Source organism: Amphibalanus amphitrite, unplaced genomic scaffold (genome assembly GCF_019059575.1).
Source record: "Amphibalanus amphitrite isolate SeventyFive unplaced genomic scaffold, NRLGWU_Aamphi_draft 001626F_arrow, whole genome shotgun sequence".
NCBI lineage: Eukaryota > Metazoa > Arthropoda > Thecostraca > Balanomorpha > Balanidae > Amphibalanus > Amphibalanus amphitrite.
Genome location: NW_024883119.1, coordinates 1 through 22,924, shown reverse-complemented (window position 1 = coordinate 22,924; position 22,924 = coordinate 1). Strand labels below are relative to the sequence as shown.

Here is a 22,924-nt window from a genome sequence, read left to right as displayed (position 1 = left end):
AGGGCAAAACAAAACATTTTGCCGTTTTAGTACCTAATTGTCTTTGCCACGCATGCGTTGTACCATCCTAAATAACATTTAAAGTCTTGAAATCATGGCAAGAAAAAGCGTTGTTCCCTTGACAGCTCGGTAAATATCCCTTTGTTATTACACACATTAACACATTGAAAAAGAATGAAACAATGCCAGCGGTTTTTTAACTGACATTTGGACTTCGTTTTCAATGGGGTTTGCCTATTGGCGATGTTGCAAAAAAAAAAAGAATAAACAAATCGTTTGTTGACGTTATTACAGATATATACAATTAATGTATTAGCATATCCCCGTATCATTTGACCCTTTTCTCCGATAGGTATCAGAGCGTACATCCATAACGTGCCGGCGATTACTAGTCGTGTGTTGGTGCATGCCTGCAGAGCCAGTGCTGGCCAATGAGCGTACCTATTGACCCCGCCGGGCTAGTCTTCCTCCAGTCGGGATATTTCCTGGAGATTTGATATGAAATAGATCTCTCTGCCAGATAATAGAGCTATTTGTCATGAACGCCCGGAGTCGAGGTCGGCAACAATTACTCAAATTATCTGTGACGGGAAGTTGTGATAAACAATAGATGAAAATGCATCACGAGTGTCCACATTGTTTTTCGTGATGTGCTGTTCCGGTGTTTCATAGAGTTCAATTCAAAGACGAGTCCTATGGCTAAATTTATCACTGACTAAAGATTACGGAATTAGGGGTGACTCCGACTCCGACTCCAACTACGGCTTCAAGTAGATCCCGACTCCACACGGTTCTATCAATTAAGATCGATGTCATGATATTGAAGTTCATAATGGAGATGTTTTATCTTGCCTGAAACGATCCCTTGTGCGTTCCAAGGCTTTGCGTTGCAAATTTGCATTAAAATAACATGTATAATTAAAAAGCAGGTTGTGGGAAATTCACCGACTTCTGCTTCTTTTGCTGGAAACGTTGGTCTAAAACAGCAAACCGGCCTTTTTTCGACAAAATCTCATTTCGAGCGTAGTATCGTCAATCAAGCAGGTGCAGTGCATGACGTTGAGCCATGCAGCGTTAACTCCGACTCTGGAGTCTGAGTCAGTAAGATTTTGGCGACTCCGACTCCGACTCCGACTCCGGGAGAACTGTCCATTCCGACCGACTCCAACTCCGACTCCGACTCCGAGTCCGCAGCCCTGGACCAGGCATTTCCCACGCCTCCGTCCCCGGCATCCTCCGTCATATGAAAGTTCTTGGTACGCCTAAAACAGAACATGATTACCATCTTTAGGTTAGTTATAGCTATTCACCATTGTTTTCAGTTATTCAGATTATGTCCGGTTACATCCACCGAAGCGTCTTTATGATTTCCCAAGTAATGTTTGCCTTTACGTCATATTTCCTTATCGTCGCATAAACATGAGCAATGAATATCCATTTTGTTTTTGTCAGAATGTGCAATGTACCTACAGTGCTGCGGAAACTTCCTGTGATGTTCCAGGCACGTGCTTTTGCAGTATTGTCACACAGGCAATAGGTATTGAAACGTTTAGTCTAGTATTCAAGTGCAGTCCTTTCTATAAGTAAGAGATTGCTAAGCGGTAACATTCAAACTACGTATGTGCATGGAACTCTTGAACTTAATAATCAAATTTAAGCACACCACTAATGCTATCAAAAAGAGCATGAGAGTCGGTTTACATTTTGGCTTGGTATGGCTCTAAACGCTATCAATGATTTCGGAATTTTAACATTAGCCATGTAGCGCTGCACGCTAAGAATGGCTTTGGTATCCCAATAAGCCATTAGAGCCCTGCTAATACCTAACTTTCGAAAAGCGATGCCCGCGAAAAGATGCCGAAAAGATGAAAAGATTAAGGCCGCGCCATTTCTAGGCCTTAATAGGCCTAGAAAGACATGCCAAGTTAAATGATATACGACATGACGTCTTCCAACTGGCTTCATGACCTGAGGTTGTGACCTGACCTTGTCCTGAGCTACGTTGTTTTCACCCAAACAATAGTAATCACAAAAAGACAGTTCCCGGTAACACCACCATGTATGTGTGACTGTGAGTTCCGCCCGTCAACGCGACCCCGGGCAGCCTCTCGCACCAAACGCCTTAACCCTCGCCCGCACATGCCATTTTCCCATCCTAGAACGCACATGGGGGGGGGGGGGTGCCACCCCCTCCCGCGCCATTTCGTTCCTGTTGGAGATAGAGCTTAGCGGTAAAGACCAAAAAGATTCTTTGGGAAGAGACGAATCCAATGATACCCTGTTTTACCTTCTCAGGTCAGTCATTGACCTTCCAGGTCAGGTCAAACTAAAAAATATTGCTGTTTTGGGTCACCGTTGGATATCAAGTGCGCTGCTTATCAAATACCGATGACGATGCTGTTTTCTGGTGCCAAGCTAGCTAGAACCTCTTTGTCACACTACCGAACCAGAATTTTGCTGCTGAGGTCATTTCAGGTCAAGTTAGGTCAAGGTCAATTATATGTGTTTGTATGTCTGTGTGTGTCTGTGTGTATACTGATGTGTGCACCGATTGTTTTTGGGTCCATATTACATGAAATCATGATCTGAGAAGCTTTTACCAAAAATGCAGTCAAAAAACTTCACAAAAAGTAAATTCAGCTTGCCTAAAACGCAATTATTTTAGATGACCTAGGTTGACCTTGACCCTGACCTTGACCCCTGTACATCGTCGAACAACATGTTCCGTGATAGGTGGGAGGTAAGACTGGCAAAAAAGGCCGAAATCAGGGTGTCAAAAAGCTCACAAGGCCCATGGCAAGCGCAAGATGTTGAGAATTGGCCATTTGGGTCATGACATGACCTGAAAAACAAGGTCATATCTCCGAAACCAAAAATCACAGAAACTTGAAATTTTCAGTGGACATCAAGAAAGGATAGAGGAGCAGCTATACGAAAAATCAGCCTTCTAGCTCTAAAAATGTTGAGTGCAGAGCAGAAAGACTACCTGGGGGGGTGGCAACCCCCCCCATGTGCGGGCGAGGGTTAACACTAACGCTTTGGTCAGGACTTAACAGTATAGGCTATCTCGGAAAGTAAGCAAGCTAGAAAGACGCGGTAAAAAGCACTGGATAGTTCGCTATAAGATCTTTCAGAATTATACAAGTCATTTTCGATCAGAGGCCTCTTGCACCAATGCTTGGATTATTTTGCATCGTATACCCAGTCCAAGTCTCAAATGTAACAATTTGCGTGCAAAAGTTAGCAAGCACATGTAGCATTATGTATTGGGCTATTGCAAATAAATTCACCACCATTAGATTAGCTTATTCTGAAACCGGTTTTTCGATTTTACCTAGCTAGGTAGTTTGGTGCAAGAGGCCTCAGGTCATCGCTGAGAGCACTGATTACCGATGGTAGATTTTTCACGAATTTTTGTTCCCGATTTTGTCAACTTTTCACAAATCGGCGTATACGTCGAGAACCAATAGAGCCACAGCGCTGCAGAAAAGTGCAATTGATGGTCTTATACAGTTCTTTCTTATGCTGTTGCCAGATTTGACCTAAGGTAAACGATTTACCCACCAGAGGGCAAAAACTCAAAATTTGACGTTTTTGCGGAAAATATTTTTGAATAACTTTTGTCACCAAGCTTGTATTACGCTGATTTTGCAGGCATCGCGTTTGTCTTGTTGAGACCCGTCGAATGAACTATAAATATGACCTGAAAAGGTCAACTTAACCCTCGCATGTGTCGGGGGTCGGATGGACGGGCCCCTCGGTTTTTGTCGAATGACTCGTGCAAAAGCGAGCGATTACGACGAAACTTTTATCACCCTCGAGTTAATCATTACACCTACCCTGAAATTTCCATAACCCTGACTCAAATGACCTTTGACCTGTGACCTATTTCTCGAGACCATGTTTGGCCGGAATCGCGATTCGGCGTATGTCGGCTCGTATTAGCCGCGCGGTTGCAAGCTTCTTGTGGTTTCAAACGTTCAAACATGTGATTTGATGTTGCTCCCATGCATTTGGGTGGATGTCAAGGTCACCTGAAGGTCAGGTCAGGTCATTGACCTTTGGTGACCTCGGTTCACTTGTTCGAGCTTTACAAGTTTCTAGGCTAGTGTTTGGAGCTGAATTCGAATTAGAAACTATTTTGAATATTTACGAAGCAGTTTTGGTGCCTTCGTAACATGTTACGAAGCTGTCAGAGGCGGTTGACACGTACTACGAATACCCGTCACGACCCCTACTGGTTGACCTGACCTGACCTGACCCGACCTGGTCTAAATGCTTAAAGACATCATCTGTGATCAAAACTAACACGATATTCGTGATCAGCACCCCGAAAAACCTCTTAGCGACCACACTTTACGACTTTCTAACAGGTCCCAATTTTCCCGACTTTTGGGTCATTGACCTGACCTGTCAACCAAGTCATTGACCTGGCCGGTCAGCCAATGACCTAAAGGACCTTAAAATTGGGTATCATCGGCTTCCTCTCAGTCTCGTCACGGGCAACACGCTCGTTTATCCGCGAAGCTCTAGCTCGATCAGGGGCCAAACGGCAAGGGGGAGGGTGTCCAACCACCCCCTTCCCCCTACACGTTAGAAGCTGGCAAATGCCGCACACATGCGAGGGTTAACCCTCGCATGTGTAGGGGGGGGGGTCGGATGGACCCCCCCATGGTTTTTCGCGAATAACTCGCGTAAAAATCGGCCGATCGCGACGAAACTTTCAGTACCCTCGCATTGATCAATTTTACACCTACCCTGAAAATTTCATGACCCTGACCCAAATGACCTTTGACCTGTGACCTCTTTTCCGAGACCATGTTTGGCCGGAATCGCGATTTCGCGTATGTCGGCTCGCACTAGCCGCGTGTTTGCAAGCTTTTCGTGGTTTCAAACGTTCAAACATGTGATTTGATGTTACTCCCGTGTGGGTCAAGGTCACCTGAAGGTCAGGTCAGGTCATTGACCTTTGGTGACCTCGGGTGACCTCGGGTCACTTTTTCGAGTTTTACATGTTTCTAGGCTAGTTTTTGGAGCTGAATTCGAATTTAGCAACCATTTGAACATTTACGAAGTAGTTTTGGTGACTTTGTAACATGTTACGAAGCTGTCAGAGGCGGTTGACACGTACTACGAATACCCGTCACGACGCCTACTGGTTGACCTGACCTGACCTGACCCGACCTGGTCTAAATGCTTCAAGACATCATCTGTGATCAAAACTAACACGATATTCGTGATCAGCACCCCGAAAACCCCCTTAGCAGCCACACTTTACGACTTTCTAACAGGTCCCGATTTTCCCGACTTTGGGCCATTGACCTGACCTGGAAGGTCAACCAATGACCTAGGACCTTAAAATTGGGTATCATCGGCTTCCTCTCGTCACGGGCAACACGCTCGTTTTTTCCGCGAAGCTCTAGCTCGATCAGGGGCCAAACGGCAAGGGGGGGTCCAACCGACCCCCCCCCCCTACACATTAGAAGCTGGAAAACGCCGCACACATGCGAGGGTTAACCCGCGCCCCACTGGGGTCTGTGTATAACACGCCCTACTGGGGGGGGGGGGGGCTATTCATAGCCCCCCCCCCTCCTAACTCCGAAACTACTGGGCCGATCGTCAAAATTCAAACGGCGTCTGATAGCCCCGGAAAAACTGTCGAGCGAAACCTAATTTCATTGACCTCGAGGTCACCGATGACGTCACAGGTCAGGTCAAAGTAAAAATTATTAGCATTTTGGCTTGTTCACATTTTGGGCTCTGGCCGCCATCTTACAAGTCAGATCAGGCTCATTTTTGGTACACACACTCTTAAACAGATGCTCTAGATACCCTGAGGGTACCAAGCTTTTACTTTGATTTTCAGGTCAAGGTCAGGTCATCACAGGTCACGAAAATATTTTATCATGCGTCGGTCACGTGACACATGTTTTATGGTCCATTTAGGCCATAGATTTCGAATTTGATGTCGTCTGTGTCATTCGAGGTCATTTTGAGTCGAATTTAGCTTAGGTCAGGTCATTTTCAGGTCAAAAAAGGTCAAATTTTGAAGGTAAAATTTTTCAACAAAAAAGGTGTCTATTGGATGCAGTTTGAGCTCAGGAACACGATGGTGCCATTTATATTGGTGTACGATGTCAAATACGTACTGAAAAATTGATTTGAAAAATTAATAATTGTGAATTTTTTGCAACAATGCGTATAACTTGGCCATTTTTGAAGATATTTAGCTAAAACTTGCTAGAGTTAGTCATAATCAAGCGTTCTGTCACATATATTCCGGTTTTTTCGAAAAGTCAAAAACTTTTTGAAAAAATATAAAAATACATATTTTGAATATTATTATATCAAATTTTCGAACTTTTCAAAATTTTGAAAATTCGAGATAGCAGTTTGATAGCGCGGTCAATTCTGAGTCCTTTTATGCAAAGAAATTGGATCTAGCTTAAAAACTGAGCTCATGGGAGCGATTGCCGTGGTTCAATGTTATGCGTCGAAATCGGCCGAACATGACGTCACTCTGACGTCATTTCCGGCCGACCTATGGTAGCTACGAAGTTCAAATTTTGACACAAGGTGTCAAATTGATGCAGCCAAAGGTACTGTAAGTTTGGCGTCGATCCGTCAAGCGGTTTGGAAGTTATTGCAGAAAAACGGGAGGGGGGGCTATAAATAGCCCCCCCCCCCCAGTGGGGCGCGGGGATACATGCTTCATAAAAGAGCGAAGAGCGACTAACTTACTCCACTCTCCTCTTTTCATCTTTTGCAAGTTTCAGCGCAATTTCCTTAGTCGTTGGAGAGTTGTTGCAAACGGAACTATTTTTGTACCTCTGAGATGGCAAATTGCACATGTCAGATGGTCACCTAGAGGTACGCATCAGGTACGCATAGCTACCCATCAGAAGCACTTTAATCAATTACGTAAAGGATGGGGCTATCTAATGCAGCCGACCACTTATTGATCGGTTGAGTGGTTGCCTTGGGGTGGTTTGGTCGCTCATACTGATTTCTTCCCCTGGAATCGTGGATAAGCTCGCATGATCGCTAGTTCTCTAAAATTTTGATGTATTTGATCTTTTAATTCTAGCTATGAAAAACTTCTAGAAATCAACAAACAAAATGGCTGGAGACAGCATCGCAAAGCAGGAAAAGGACAGACTTGTTACGCTCTCATAGCCTTCCTGGATGTGGTGTCACTTGCCGTCCGCTATTTGCTCTGTGCAATGAAATATATCCGGCTCATTTGTTGTGCGTCGTCCAGATGCGGTCATATCGCTCACCTGCTCAGATCCTGTCCAGATACTGTTCAGATACTGGTCAGGCTTCAGACGCTGTTCAGACGCTGTTCAGACGCTGTTCAGACGCTGTTCAGACGCTGTTCAGACGCTGTTCAGACGCTGTTCAGACGCTGTTCAGACGCTGTTCAGACACTGTTTTGCTGTGTGACGGCTCCGAGGTGCTGGGCACGGTCTATGAGGCTGTCTGCCGTGCCGCCCGGCTCCGGTCTGTGCCTCAGTGCATCAGGAAACCTCCCGTACTTTATCGTTCGCCGACCAACACTACCGACAAATGAACACTGCCTGGTTCGGGCCTGCTCTGCTTATGAGCGCGCGTATGGGAGTGTGTGGGTACCGATTTCCCTGCTAGTGCCGTCAGTCTGTCCATCCACCCGCCCACCCCTCCACTAGGCGGGGGGGGGGGGGGGTCGGTCAGCCGCCCACGAGAGGAAACTGCACCAGACAGCGAAGGACAGGAAACAACTTTTCGGGATGAGTGGAAATCACAGGGGAAAACGGGCCTCCTCTGCTCGGCTGTGACATAACTGCACTCGGTGCTCAGTCTCGCGGCGAATGTCATACCTAACCGCAGTTGACGTCAAGCAGAGGTATTCGCTGAACGCGGACGGCGCGCTGACTGATCGGTGACGCAGCTGCGCCCACCTTTCCCTACCACATCGGCCGGGAACACTTTATGGCCGCACCGCGTAGTAAAGCTCGCACTGTCGGACATACAGGGTGGAAAGTAATTACGCGAACATACTTTTTCGTCTTATAGCAATGGAAAAAGCGGCGGTGACATGAAAATTTCATCTTTTCATATATTCCTATTTATGTGCGATACACTGACAAAGGCGTTCAGGCATAATTGACATGAGCATGTCAAGCACTGTTGGCCAAAGCTTAGTCCACGCCTCCTGGAGCTGTCTGGTGAGGCAATCGATGTTGGTGGCTACTAGCAGCTCTTAGACGCTCTCCTGAAGAGTCGCCTGGATATTTTTGATCAAATTGAGGTCTGGGCTATTCCCAGATTGACCATTATATGCCCAGAAGAAGAACGGATTCTCAAAGCACCAGTCTTGCGTCTTTTTGGCCGTGAGAGGAAGGACTTTATCAATCATGAAGAAGAGTTTCTTTGCGTCGGGCACAAAAGTGCGCTCAATCATTTTGCCCCTTTTGGTGCATTGATGGATTAGATAAAGAGACTCGTCTGGAAGGATGTTCCACTAGTTGTATACTTTATTTTTGGTGGCCTTGTTGGTCACTACATGCAATTCTGACACCATCCGGAGCTCATAACACGCTGATGTGTGTTCCTTTGCCGGATGTTTGAAGGCTGGGACGGGCGGGACGTCGGACGCATCAGCAGCCCCCAACGCGTTGTTCTGCAGGTTTGACGGATGAAATAGCTTCGAAGATGTCTCACCCAACCACAAAGCCAGCTGCCTGTCCTCCTCTGTTCAGGTTTGGCGGTCTTTAGAAAACTTAAATTGACAATCCTGCTGTTAATTCATGAATTTTGGCCATCTCGATTGTTTGTACGGCTTGATTTTCGAATTTTCACGGATTTATGTATGAATCGTGATATCTTAGATCGGGTACCCGGCCAAAGTCAACCATTTCGCCTGTTTTCGGGTCGACTGTTGTCGTTTGGTCGCGGAAATGGTGACCACCCATTCGGCGCCTGAATTCGCCGAGGTTTTACTGCCGCCAACGGCTTTGCTTTTTAAGTCCTCTTAAGTTTTATTATGCTTCAACCAAAGGTGTAATTGAGTAATGCTGGTGCCGAGACCGTTCCGAGTCCCTTCCGCACCAATCCAGCCAAAATAATCACAAACGCTTTCCCTGGCAAGTTCAAATTGAGCTCTTTGCCCATTTTGATCTTGAGCAGCGTATGGCGTCAGCACCACTCGAAGCCGAGAGGTGTTGTAGACCTTTCAAGTCATTTTTCAAAGTAAGGTCACTTTTATTAGATGAGGCGACAACAAACACGACCAGTCATGTTCCATAACAGCCCGCGCTCATGCAAAATCTCCACTGACGGGCGAAATTGTAAGAAAATACATGTTCGCGTAATTACTTTCCACCCTGTAAAATGGAACGTCATGGGCTGGGCGATATTTTGTGTGTCGCGCACCGCCGGATACACCGGTCTGTGAAATGTCAACTCCCGTGTTAGCCACGTCGCTATTTTTATCGACAAATAGGTGAGAAGCGCTCCCGGCGGCGCGCTTAGCACCTTATTTCCGCTAGGTTATGGTCTGATTCTTTTTTTATAGCTTTTTATCCACCCACAGAGAGGGACGGTAGACACATATCACTAGCTGACGTAACAAATTTGTCCTATATTGATTTTTAGCCCTATGATTGACGATGCCATCTCTCCAACCATTTTCTTTGTCCGCTCAAACGGTCATGGTGACTTAGGTCCTTATTATTTGGCACTTTTTGGGGAAAATTGCTCTTTTAAGGAAGCATCAAGCGTTTATTGATGATTCAGTGCAAAGTGTGATGTTTCACATATTTCTCGTAATGGATGCGATAATGAAAATAGGAACTAGTGGATCAAATGCGTAGATGACTGCTAGTAAACGATGCTAGCGGTCAATATGAGCACGAATATTGTCATGGGGCAGCCATTATGAAGATTGGAGCTTTTATATCTTGACGAGAAGTAAGCTCAGGGTGAAAGAAAAATATGCTGATGATGGTCAGTGCATCACTGATGATGGTCAGTGCATCATTCAGATTGTGCTTCTGATAAAGTTAGTCGTTTTTTGATCTTTGTTTATTTCTACGACTATGTAGTAGTTACCATACCATGATTCGAGAACCATTTCAAATGGTTTGCTTGGTATGCTACGAACGTTTTCAATCTTCATGTTGTCCTTGTTCCACTACCCTTTGACATAGATTCTATGTACAATGCTTATACTGATGTTAGTATTATCCAACCGGACCACATTCTCTGTCTCTGAATCCGGCGTCATAGCGCGTATGGGGTGAGTCACGCGGCAGCCGATTTAGCCGGCGGCTGTCGGAAATGGACCTGGTCCCAGCCCCGTCCGATCTCGGATCTGAGCTGACAGAGCCGTCCCGACGGCATCGTACGTAACGCCGAGGTCAGTGCCGAGCCGGGCAGATGGCACAGCTCAGGCCGACTCCGATCTGCAAACTGCCTCGCTCGGGTCGTCAGATCTAAACTGAGGCCGGGGAACGATTGGCCTGTCAAGGCAATGAAGTGAGTGCACTGAAAACAATTTAACCCAAGGCCCGCGAGTAAACCGGTGTTTTACGGGTACCCCTATCCGCAACCATTTTTAACCACCCTCCCAGGAGTACAGTAAGGTCCCATTGCAGTGTAGTCGTCCCTGCTCTCAGCGGACTTGTTCGCTGACAGCGGTTATATCCGCTCAGAGCAAGTACGACTACACCGCAATGGGACCTAGCACTACTCCTGGAAGGGTGGTTAAAAACGGTTGCGGATAGGGGTACCCGTAAAACACCGGTTTACTCGCCAGCCTTGGGTTAAATTGTTTTCAGTGTGGCCCTGGGGCCGTATTCACGTCGACTTCGTAAGTCGATTTTCTTTCGTAAGTATAATTTGGTATTCGTATCGACACTTCTTAAGTTTTTATCGGCGGAGTTCACGTGAATAAAAAAAATTAACTTAAGAAGTAGGTCAAACTTAAGAAAATTCTTACGAAAATGATCGATGTGAATACGGCCCCTGATCTCGTAACGTATAATTGGCCAACACACGGCCCTAACTAAAATACCTAGTCTCACGTTGTCATTTACCGTTTCACGCCTCGGCCCTGCGTGTGTCAGGTCACAGGGTCTGTCCCCGGGCGGACCATCCGTCCCACCCCAGACACCTGCCGTCGCCGCCGTGTCGCCGTCACCTCTCCGTGTACGGTGATCGGTCAGAGGCGGCCGGCCGACGGGGGCGGAGGGGCGTCCGGTGGGGGTGGAGGGGGCGATCGGAGGGGGTGGAGGGGGCGGACAGCGGGGTCGACGGGGGACGGCCGACGCCGCCGGCTGAGAGCAGAACCGTGTTGTGACTGGCTGTCGACGACCGGCCGCGCGGCGACGCGACACGGAGCGCTAATCCGCCCGGCCGACGACTCATCGGTCTGATTGGCGCGCCGTCACCGGCCGGCGGGGCTCCATCGCGTCCCGGGGTGACCGGGGGCCCCAGGGGAGGGCGGCTCCGACGTGGTGATCACGTAGTGCGGGAGGTGAGAGGATTAAATACCTCTCCAGGGAGGTGCAGCACAGGTGCTGACAGCGGATGCACATTGCGCGTCTGATATGGGCGGGGCCAGGCCGTAATACCAGCCAGTGACATAGCAGGATCAAGACTGGCATTTATCTTGAGGAGCGTTTATTATGCAACCATCACGAGTAGTACAAAGTGATTACAAATCACACTTATCCCATCCATATACAGCAATCTCACAAATACTGCACGTCTGTCGCCTCGCATTGTCACTCAGTATAAATAACACCAGTACATCCATCTTCATAAAGAAGCAACGATGAATGCAACAAAAATATCCTATTTGAGTAACATTGGGGTTTAATTTCTAGCTAATGACACTGGAATGCATCATTATTTATGCCGAAAACCAAAGCATTTTGCTTTGCTAGTTTCCAACATCATTGCGAGCGTTCACTTGCTACAAAGTAGACATTTCATTGTTATGATTAACGAAATACTCATAAATACTAGCTATGGATTCCACGTGAAGCTTTCTTCCCTCTATTTTATAGCTTACATGGCCAGTCACACGCAAAAACACTCGTCTTCACCGTGGGTATGTCGCAAATGTCACCGGGCGTTTAAAACGCTCGATGTGTTCTTTAATGCCGCAAATTGCCAAAACGCGCTTTTATATCACCGCATTTCATATATGTATATGACGATACGGATCAAACATACGCGAACGATAACATTTCAAGCACGATGCCACATACCTATTTCTATCCTACAAAATCGTGCACCAAAAGTGACATTTGGACGGGTAGTTAATATGGACGGATGGCTATTTCAATGGACATTGTTGGGAGTCAAATATTCTGTTTCACACTTAAACTATCATCAAAAAGTTCGTAGGCCTGGAGAGATGGCGTAACATTCCTTCAGTTGAGCGTCCAGGAACACTGGCTCTCTTACTCATGTATAAACTCTTACTCGCTGGTATAAAATCGCAACTAATTATCATACAGCACAGCATATACCAAGTGGCACAGTCACACACGCCTTACATGTAAATTGTCCTGCATTTTCATGTGTCTTTTCGCTTCCATCTATGCAAAAATGTGTAATGCTGCACACATATTTTGTCCGTGGTTTCCTTGCGTTGGTTTTGCTCGTCTATTTGCGAAACAAGTTGCTCGGTATCCCTATTTTTCTTCATTGAGTAAAGGATCCGATAGATTGCGTGCAGTTTCGGCTGCCGAAATTGTACATCTGAAACGGCTCCGCTCTATCTCGCCGTGCTGTAATATCAAGCCACTGGCTTACCACCTGATCCTCCAGCTTCATGCATTAGTTTTCAGGGTACCGAACATCCATAGAGTCCACTCTGCCGCCGGCTTTTGGTACTGATTTCTGCTGCTGGCTGCTCCCCGAGTCCACTGGATAAGATGCCTTCTCATGGACATTCAGGGCTTTATATTAGCACCTGTTCCGAGCCGAAGTGCTTCGGTGGCACGGAGGTATCACACGGTTGTGCGGCAGCTCGTCCTGTGACCAGACTGATGACTCTTCGAGCGTCCGTATGCTGTCTGTCCGCCTGTCCGTCCGTCCATCCGTCCGTCCATCCTCAGACGTCCGTGTCGCCGGTGGGCACGCTGTCCCCAAACCGGCGCAGCTCCTCCTGGATGGCGCGGATGAGCGGCACCGCCGGGTCGTCGGCACAGAGCGGCTCGCCCGGCTCCAGCGGCGACAGTCCGCCGCGACGCATCGGGCTCGACGTGACGCCGGTGCGGCCCGGCAGCAGCCGGAGCGGCGGCGGCCCGGCGGCGGCCGCGGCCGAGCGGCTCAGGTCGTCGGTGGTGGTCCAGGCCGACTTGTGACCCGGCGAGGAGGGGGACAGCGATACCTGTGTGGGCACGGAGCGGCGCTCCAGCGCGCTGGCCGGCCGCCGAGGGGGCGACACCGCTAGCTCGGGACCGTCGGCCGACCTGGGGGCACGGCGCAGGGAGTTACGGTCCCCGGCCCGTCACCGACCGATGGGGGTACGGCGCGGGTAGTTAGTTGCAGCTAGCTCAGACCCCTCACTGATCTGGGGGCGCGGCACGCGCGGGGAGTTACAACTCGCCCCGGCCCGTCACCGACCTGAGGGCGGCACGTCAGGGATGTCACCAGGGCTTTGCTGGGCCGGGCAGGGGAGGGGTGGCAGCGCTGTGAAAGGGTTGATGGTGGTGTAAATAAATCGGTGTGACAGCAGCGGTCTCGGGAGTAAACAGAACAAAGTGACGTCGGCGGTAGAGGCCGTGAAAACAGGACGAGACAATGGCAGAGGGATAGCCGAGAGATAAATAATGTCGGAACGCTGAGAGACTGCGGTCATTAACAGTTTGGATGGGAAAAGGAACTCCATTTAATGTGTTCATTTTTCACTGTTCATTAGGCATCTTAGAGAGAGAGAGAGAGAGAGAGAGAGAGAGAGAGAGAGAGAGAGAGAGAGAGAGAGAGAGAGAGAGAGAGAGAGAGAGAGAGAGAGAGAGAGAGACAAAAAAGTTGGGTAAAGACAATGACTTCGAAGAAAAGCTACGAATTAAAACAAAAATGGAACATGGGAAACACGCATTAACAGTACATAGTTAGATATAAAAAGGTAAATTTGGATAAACAATGAAAATTATGATCATGAAGAATCGGTTCAAAATAAGCTTGAGTCGCTTCCGGCCAGCAGTCCAGAGATTGGTACGCGACACATAGGTACATATGGAGCAGACTGGTTTGCACACTATTTTCAAAATTATCAGAAAGTGACCAAAACACAAAACGAAACACGTCTAACGATACACGTCTTGGAAAACCTTTAATGATGCACTAAACTATACATCATTGTTGAGTGTAAGTACATATATCCCAAATGAAATATTGGTCATGCGTTGACAATGCTGCCAATAACATTACGCAACTCTCTTGTTGTGCATATATGAGAGGTTTTTGAGTGCGTATCTTACACTTCGTATGCATTTCTGGTCATTTTGCAAATACATGATGACCTAAAAGACAATACGATATAATTCGTATTTGATGTAAGATAAAAACACCAAAACCACCCAACGTTTCGTGTTATTCACTTTTTCAAGGGTGATAAAACTTTTCTAAAACCCAACGGAGAATTATAGAAGCGGCGTTTATTGCGAAAGGTGATGTTTTGAACACTTCGAGTGGATTCTTCAGACTAGCTTCGGTGTCTGCTCTGTTGGCTAGGAAAGACGTTAATTTGTAGTATGTGTGTATGTATACGTCAATATGTCATGCAAGGCAGAGGAAATTTGTGAAAAAGTGCCCGCGCTATATTCGAACGAAACCGAAAAAACGTACTTGACTCTGTAGGTAAAATGTGTCATATCACCCTTGAAAAAGTGAATAACACGAAACGTTGGGTGGTTTTGGTGTTTTTATCTTACATCAAATACGAATTAATTTGTCCAATTCAAACAATCAACAATACGATATGAAAGCCTTTGAATGGTGTAGCGGGCTAAAAGGTTAACTTTCACTGTGTGAGCTGAAATCAGTTATTTGAAAGGCTCATTGATTCAAATCATATTATTCATGATGACTATGTGTTACGTAGACTGATCACACGTGTCTGTCAACTATTCTCCAGAGAAGTACATAGGTGCGGCTCTCGAGAGATTAAGCGGTAGGTTTTGCGCTTATACATTTCCGGTTATATCTCAGAAAGTAATCAATCTACGATGAAGCAATTTTACACGATCATGGCCGGCTCGTTGCCCAACAAGTCGATCGCATCTTCAACACTTAAAAGCTTAAGACGACGAAGATATAGCCTGAAGTACACTAAATTTTCTAGGTGCAAAACCTACCACTAAAACCCGCGAGACCTGTACCTATGCTCTCTTACAGCTGTTGGATTGAACGGTGTTTCTTATTATTATTCATATTCAACGTATGTACAAACTAAGCATGCAAATGGTAAAAAAGTCAGCTATCCCGGATAAATACCAATATTGGTGTTTGCATGACGGGGAAGCATTGTCAGCGACGACCACGCTGTGGCCGTTGGCATTGCAACATTGAACAGTCAGCCATGAGCCTACGCCGTACGTACATTATGCATCCTAAAGCAGCCCTCGTGTGCCAGGCATTGCAAGTGCTCCAAGCGGAGGAGTTATAGACACACACATTGCAGATAATATACATATAAGTATATTGTACAGGTCGATTGGTTTAGGATATTTTCCCCTGTAAATGCATGGATCGACTTCGGCATGCCGATCATAGTTGATTCTTAAATGCAAGTTAGTGTGGTTCATAAACATAGTTCATTGAAGGATTCTCTCAAAAAGCGCGCTTTATCATATCTGTGCACTGTGCAAGCTCGGTTAATTACAAATAGAAGTCGAAATTTTGTCTTTTCTGACTCGGCGACTCACTCGGATTTAGTTGAGTGGCCAGAGTCTTCTGCGATTCTTGTCGATAGTGCCTGTCACAAGTTAGTTTCATTTAGCTACTGAAGATACCAACCTTATGAAGCGGGGGTAAGGTGGTTGCAAATTTATACCGGTCACCACACTTGAAATCAAAGTGCTGCCAATTTGAGATCACATTACTGTAACTAACATAAGAGAAGAAAAGCTAACATAACAAAAACAAACATAAGACAAAAAAGCTGTTTCTGATTACGAGCGAGCGAGCGCAGCCGAGCGAAGCGAAGTCTCTTCAATATAACGGAAAAAAATCTCAGTATAAGCGGCCCGGCCCGCCTGTAACGATTTTGAGAGGCTTATATCTCAGCAACCGCTGGACCGATTTGCCTGCGGTCTTTTTTGCTGGGTAGCCCCATCCCTTCTACCCCGTGACTGACTACTTTTGATACATCTCAGTGACCGTCGTGGCACGTGGCACGTGAAAAGTCAAGGGCGTTCAAGCTGTTTTGCAAAGTAGTGATTTTGAGAGGCTCATTTCTCAGCAGCCGCTTGGGCGATTGTCTTGCGGTAATTTTTGTAGGGTAGCCGCATCCCTTCTACCAAAGGTCGGATACTCTTGATCTATGTGAGTGACCCCCACTGCACGTGCAAAATGCAAAAATAAGAGGTGCCAAATTTGTTCCCATTTCAGTAACTCGGTAATTACTGGGGCGATTTCGCTGAATCTTGGCATAGAGGTAGGCATCCACCAGGCAATGCATTCCTATGTGTTGCGGTTAGGGTGCTACTGCACGTGCGCACGTGCAGGGGCGCTTCCAGATCTCGAGAACGGCTGGGCCGATTGCGATCAAATTTGGTACACGGTTGGGACCGGTTAGTAGGGTGCCGTGCAGAAGTCAGTTTGGACCCCGTTTGCGCGTGCGCACGTGCAGAGTGCCGCTTCCAGATCTCAGGAACGGCTGGGTCGATTGCGTTCAAATTTGGCACACCACTAGCGACCGGTTAGAAGGGTGCTTTGCACAAGCCCCTTGGAAGTACCCTCTCGCCCTTCCGTACGTGCAGGGCTCACTGTCTCGCTCGCTAGGTCTTCGCCCAAAAGGCGTTTTTCTGGTATCATAGAATAGAATCAAACATGAGAAAAACACAATTTTCCCTTTAATCAATGAAGGCATTAACGGGTGCTGGTGTCTCGATTATGGTAACAAGCGTATGCGGGAGCAAGGGGTGATGCGCCCTGCACACATAAAGCAACGGATGCCAGGCAAGCATCTAACAAAATCAATGTCAGAGCACCGTCTAGGCTGTTACGTGTCAAAAGGAAAATATGGCACATGGGTTCGCCGGAAATATGTAGCGGGCCATAAGTTTTGGATAAGCAAAGCTTGAAAATATCCTCCAAAGAGAGAGAGAGGGGGGAGGTTATCCTGCACTAGTCAAAATGTATAATTACATGCATTCTTAATTTGCATATTACATAATGGACAAAACATAAGTGGGGGTGTGGCCCTGATAGTTAAGACCGTCAATAACCTTAAATACACGAGAAAATAGCTTCGCGCTGCATATACAATATGCGTTTGCATACACCACTGCGACCAATGCTTAATGCAAACTCTATTTTTTGCTAACGCGCATTTACTTGCTCCTGTATAAGCAGTATATTTTTTCAGAGGTCTTGTGACGGATTTCTCAGTAATTTTGAGCCGTGGCGCGAAGTCATTGATTTTGTCAAATGCGGTTGTGCGGGGCAGGCGGCGGCTCTACGATGGCTGTATTTTAGAACCTGGCGCTATCGTCGGCTGTACCTGAGGGCTCCTCCTGTATAACAATGGGGACAATCCTGCAACACGGAGCAGGCCACAAGTTCCGTCAGTTATCGCACAAAGCTCCGGATGTTCGGTACACATCAGGAGTATTGATGAATCTCACACGGTCGTGTCTGGTGTAGTTTTACGCGTGAAAATATGCTGCCAGCAGGCGTACAGAAATGCATCTCTAGAAATGATGCTGCATTGTTTAGACAGTGTTGATCACTAGCCTGCCTAAAACTGATCTATTTACAAGTACCACGATTAATGACATACATCATTCATCATTAATTTAGTTTTTAAATAAAATGTTTTGTTTACGCACAAATCTATAAAATAACTAAAATGAGGAGCAGATAGCGTCTTATGATTCAGAATATCTGCACATTGATAGTTGCAATGAAATATCGCAGGATTCAGCTTTGTTTGGTGTTTTTAAGAAGCAGTTCACAAAAAAATCGAATTAATAAATGAATGCCTACGGAAAACTGGAAAGTGTTCTTTTGTTCAGCGGTCATAAGCACATGCAACAAAACATGAGAATATAAAGCTCTCTGATACTGTGTGTTAACCATTTTTATGCATTGTTTTCTAAATATGTACCCTAGTTTGCACTGCAGAACCAAGCAAGCTTGCTCTGTCCTGCCATATTAAACTGTGTTTGTTGCGGACACTTCATTCTGCTTCTGCCATTTGGCAGAAGCAATTTGCATAGAAACTGGGTTCAAATTCCATCTCTCTGCTAAGCTGGTTGAAGAACGGCGTAATCTAAATTCCAGTCTTGTCTACGTGTGTATGTGCGTGAGTCGCCAGCCGCCGTTTAGAAGAAGCTCGCTAATGTAGTGTGTGGGAGCTTGTGGCAATGCGGGACACGTGTCACTTCACTGCTCGCTTCAGTGTTCGCCGCTGTTTTTAGCAGAGGTGAGAAGCCACAAAGTGCAGTATGTTATGTAACAGAGCACAAGCCGTGTGCTTCCTCAGAAATGGACGTTAATGCTGACAAAATGGCCATCGAGAAAGAAATATCGCAAGCTTGTCATTTGTGATACTAAGATGTAGACTACACCAAGGCTTACTGGCAGCGCCCACGATGGTGAATGGAAAAAAGCAGGGAGACAGTCTGTCTTTTTGCGTAACTTGGTGTCGTTGAGTTCAAGTTCAACATGCCCCCCCCCCCAGGCAGTCTTTCTGCTCTGCACTCAACATTTTTAGAGCTAGAAGGCTGATATTTCGTATATCCTCTATCCTTTCTTGATGTCCACTGAAAATTTAAAGTTTCTGTGATTTTCGGTTTCGGAGATATGACCTTGTTTTTCAGGTCATGTCATGACCCAAATGGCCAATTCTCAACATCTTGCGTTTGCCATGGGCCTTGTGAGCTTTTGACACCCTGATTTCGGCCTTTTTTGCCAGTCTTACCTCCCACCTATCATGGAACATGTTGTTCGACGATGTACAGGGGTCAAGGTCAGGGTCAAGGTCAATCTAGGTCATCTAAGATAATTGCGTTTTAGGCAAGCTGAATTTACTTTTTGTGAAGTTTTTTGACTGCATTTTTGGTAAAAGCTTCTCAGATCATGATTTCATGTGATATGGACCCAAAAACAATCGGTGCACACATCAGTATACACACAGACACACACAGACATACAAACACATATAATTGACCTTGACCTAACTTGACCTGAAATGACCTCAGCAGCAAAATTCTGGTCGGATAGTGTGACACAGAGGTTCTAGCTGGCTTGGCACCAGAAAACAGCATCGTCATCTGTATTTGATAAGCAGCGCACTTGATATCCAACGGTGACCCAAAACTGCAACATTTTTTAGTTTGACCTGACCTGGAAGGTCAATGACTGACCTGAGAAGGTAAAACTGGGTATCATTGGATTCGTCTCTTCCCAAAGAATCTTTTTGGTCTTTGCTGCTAAGCTCTATCTCCAACAGGAACGAAATGGCGCGGGGGGTGGCAACCATCCCCCCCCCCATGTGCGTTCTAGGATGGGAAAATGGCATGTGCGGGCGAGGGTTAATCATGATGTGCCGAAAATACAAGGTTCCCTACATGACCTCAGCAATTGGAAGGTCAAGTCCCGGCCCTCCCCGCTGACTTGTTTAAGAGTACAATCTCCATAGGGCGCCAGCTCCCAACTCACTCAATGTCACTCAAAGAGGACCCTCCCACCCAGCTGGTCTGTTTTGGAGGACCCCCAGCCGACCCGTTTAGGTTGATCCCCTCCTCCAAGATGACCTGTTTCGGAGGACCCCTCCCAGATGACCTGTTCCGGGGACCCAGCTGACCTGTTTCGGGAGGGCGCCGCCGAGCGGCAGCGCCACCGGCCGCCGCGGCTCTGGCTGTCCAGTGAGTTGAACGCGTCGTCGAGCAGGGTGTGGAAGCGGCGCCGCATCCTGCCAATGTCGGCGGCCGACTCCGGGCCGGCGCCGAGGCGCGGCCGCACCGGCTCCGCCCACGAGGAGCCGTCCTCGCTCTCGGAGCCGGAGCCGCTCACGATCTCCACCGTCTCCGTCTCCACGCGCACCTGCACGTCGTCACCGTGGCGGCCGTGACGGCGGCGGCGGCCGTCACGGCGCGTCCGCTGCTCCGCGCGCCGGTCACGGGAGTCGCGCAGGTCACCCGAGTCCTGCCGGTACCGGCGCGGCGGCACGGACGGCGCCGGGCTCTCGGGACGGTACGCCTCGAACGGCAGCGGCAGCGCGCGCGCCGGCACACGGGCCGTGAACAGGCGCGCCGCCTCGTCCGCTCCGGGTGGATAGGTGGACCGGTAGGGTGTCACCTCGCGCTGTGCAGCAGCCGGAGGAGGAGGGCGGCCGGCGGAGGCGGGCCGTCGGCCGGCCGGGGCCCGCCGCACCGCCGGCAGGGGGGCAGGGACGGCGGTGGGCGCGGCCGCTGGCGCCACCGTGGCAGAGGACGGTCGACTGGCCGGCAGCGGCGGCGGCGGCGGCGGCGGGCCGGCCGCTGGCTCGTTGACGGGCGTCAGAGACCGGTCGCTGCCGTGGCGCGCCGTCACCGAGGTGCGCAGGCCCAGCGAGGCGTACATCGAGTCCTCCTGCTCACTCTCGTCGCTGCCGTCGACGGCGTACTTGCGGCGCGCGGCGGCCTGCTGCGGCGGCCCGGCGCCCTGGCCGGCCCTGACCATGATGAGCCGCTCTTTGGAGGGTGTGTTGCCTTCCTCGGGGGACGTCTGGCAGCTGGCCGCCACTGTAGTGGTCGGCGGCGCCGCGCCGCTGCCGCCCGGCTGTAAACACCACACGCAGCGCTCAGTGACGCCGGCCACACTCGGCCCACACCACCGACAGACACACGGGACCCAACAGCATCCCGGGATGCATCGATTTCCTATCTCACTAAAATAACTTCAAAATTATGCAAATCGATAGGATCAGCACCATGTTCAGCATGCAGCGGGAGTCTGCTAAGGGCTCATTAACGGGCACCCTCTCGCCTCTGCTGCTGGATCGCGGGGGGATTTATTGTCGATACAGCGGGGCGGGTCGGGCGGTGTGTGCCCGCAGAGGCGGCTGTGTCGGCGGCTGTGCCGGCTTGTATCGTCGCTCCCGATGCGGCCGATGACGCGGCGGCCATTAACTAATTTGTCTGGCGCTGCGCCGAGTGCGCGGTCGCCGGGGGCTAGCAGGCCGTGTCTGGAGGGCACGGTGACCGATTGGATCGACTGTGAGCCTCCAGGCTCGGTGGACGAGCGCCTCCAGTTCAGGAGGCAACTTGCTGGCAGGAGTCACTTGAACAGTGAACTTTGAATATACACTCGTCACTCAAAGGGAATATTCGACTTTAACATGGAGTTTTGAACTGAAATAGCAGTTTTGTGGCTTGAGCTGAAAATAACACAACTTAGAAGCTCTAACGGCCCAACAATTAACCTAGCCAAAGAGATTTCAGTCTCAGATCCGAATCGAGTCTATTGTACAGGAATGTGACCTTTATGATCTAGGAATTGTTAGATATGGCGGAACACAATTAAAACGCGCGGATTTACCACGTCCACGTGAGCATATGGCGGAACACAATTAAAACGCGCGGATTTACCACGTGAGCAGAATCGTTCAAAGACGATTAGCTGGTCGGTTATTTGTGTGCTATTCTTTTATCGTCCGAATAAAGAAAACGGCTTTATAGAATAGAGTGGCTTTGCTTCGGAAGAAATCTTAGAATTGTACCTCACATGTCGACGTTCACTCACTTACGTTTGAAATCAATTATTTTTTCAACATGTTTTTGGAAGGTGAAGCATTCACTTTGGTGCAGCTATATTCTTGTTAGCAATAAAGCAATCACCTTGTCGATTAAAACACTGTAACAATGTAACACGTCTCATGGCATAGCGTGCTCCTGGAGTCCTGACATAGTATGGTTTCTTTTCTTTGTTCTCTGCCGTAGGCACTTACGCTTTGGAGCTATTTTAGTTCTGCCTGAGCACGCAATCAAAGCTCTAATAATCCTGTCATCGATTCAATTGAATCCAATTTTCTCGTTTTACCTTTGCCTCAGACCCCTGAGAGCACGTCCAATAACGCTGCACACGCAACTGCTAATCGACTTGAACGCAACATCTCCGAAAGGGTTTAAGGCTCACTGAAGCAAAGGGAACTTTTCCAGCGTTTGGTTTTCGACAGTTGAGTCAGCGAACTGCACGCTGAGGCACCGGCTATGAAATCAAATCACGAATCGGAAATGGAGTTTAGGCTTTCTTGTCAGGCTGCTTTGAAGGCCAATCGTTACTGAAGTGGAGCGCGATAGGAACTAGACAAATGGTTCTTCCGGCGCCATATCGGTGTCAATTGTGATTCACGTCATATATTCAATAACACAGTGGCCGTGGAATTCGACTGGAAACATCCGTACCTATTATCGTTTCCTTTTCCAGTAGTCTAATCATTATCCCTGTCCAGTAATCCACTGAGTACTGACCTTACCGAATGAACGCTTATTTAAGAACCTTCTACCATCGCCGATCCATTCTCGTCACCGGTCACCTTCTCAGTTCTCACCTTTCTCTCACCTCCCTCAACACTAGTCCCGTCCTCACCTTGCCCTCCTCGCTCTTTCTCTCTCTCTCTCTCTCTCTCTCCTCTCTCTCTCTCTCTCTCCTCTCTCTCTCTCTCTCTCTCACATCTCTCTCTCCCTCTCTTTCTCTTCTCTCTCTCTCTCGCTCT

The 22,924-nt window shown here is 48.1% G+C and overlaps 1 protein-coding gene across 1 annotated transcript; it reads right to left on the bottom strand.

Moving 5' to 3' along the window:
• Nucleotides 1–11,813: 11,813 nt before the first annotated feature.
• On the bottom strand, nt 11,814–20,988 carry LOC122374249 (ESX-1 secretion-associated protein EspI-like; the record flags this gene model as incomplete). The annotated part of the gene is made up of 2 exons (XM_043352875.1): nt 11,814–13,469; nt 20,033–20,988. Coding segments are annotated over 2 exons (1,317 nt in total), but the record flags the coding sequence as incomplete, so codon positions are not given.
• Nucleotides 20,989–22,924: the final 1,936 nt, after the last annotated feature.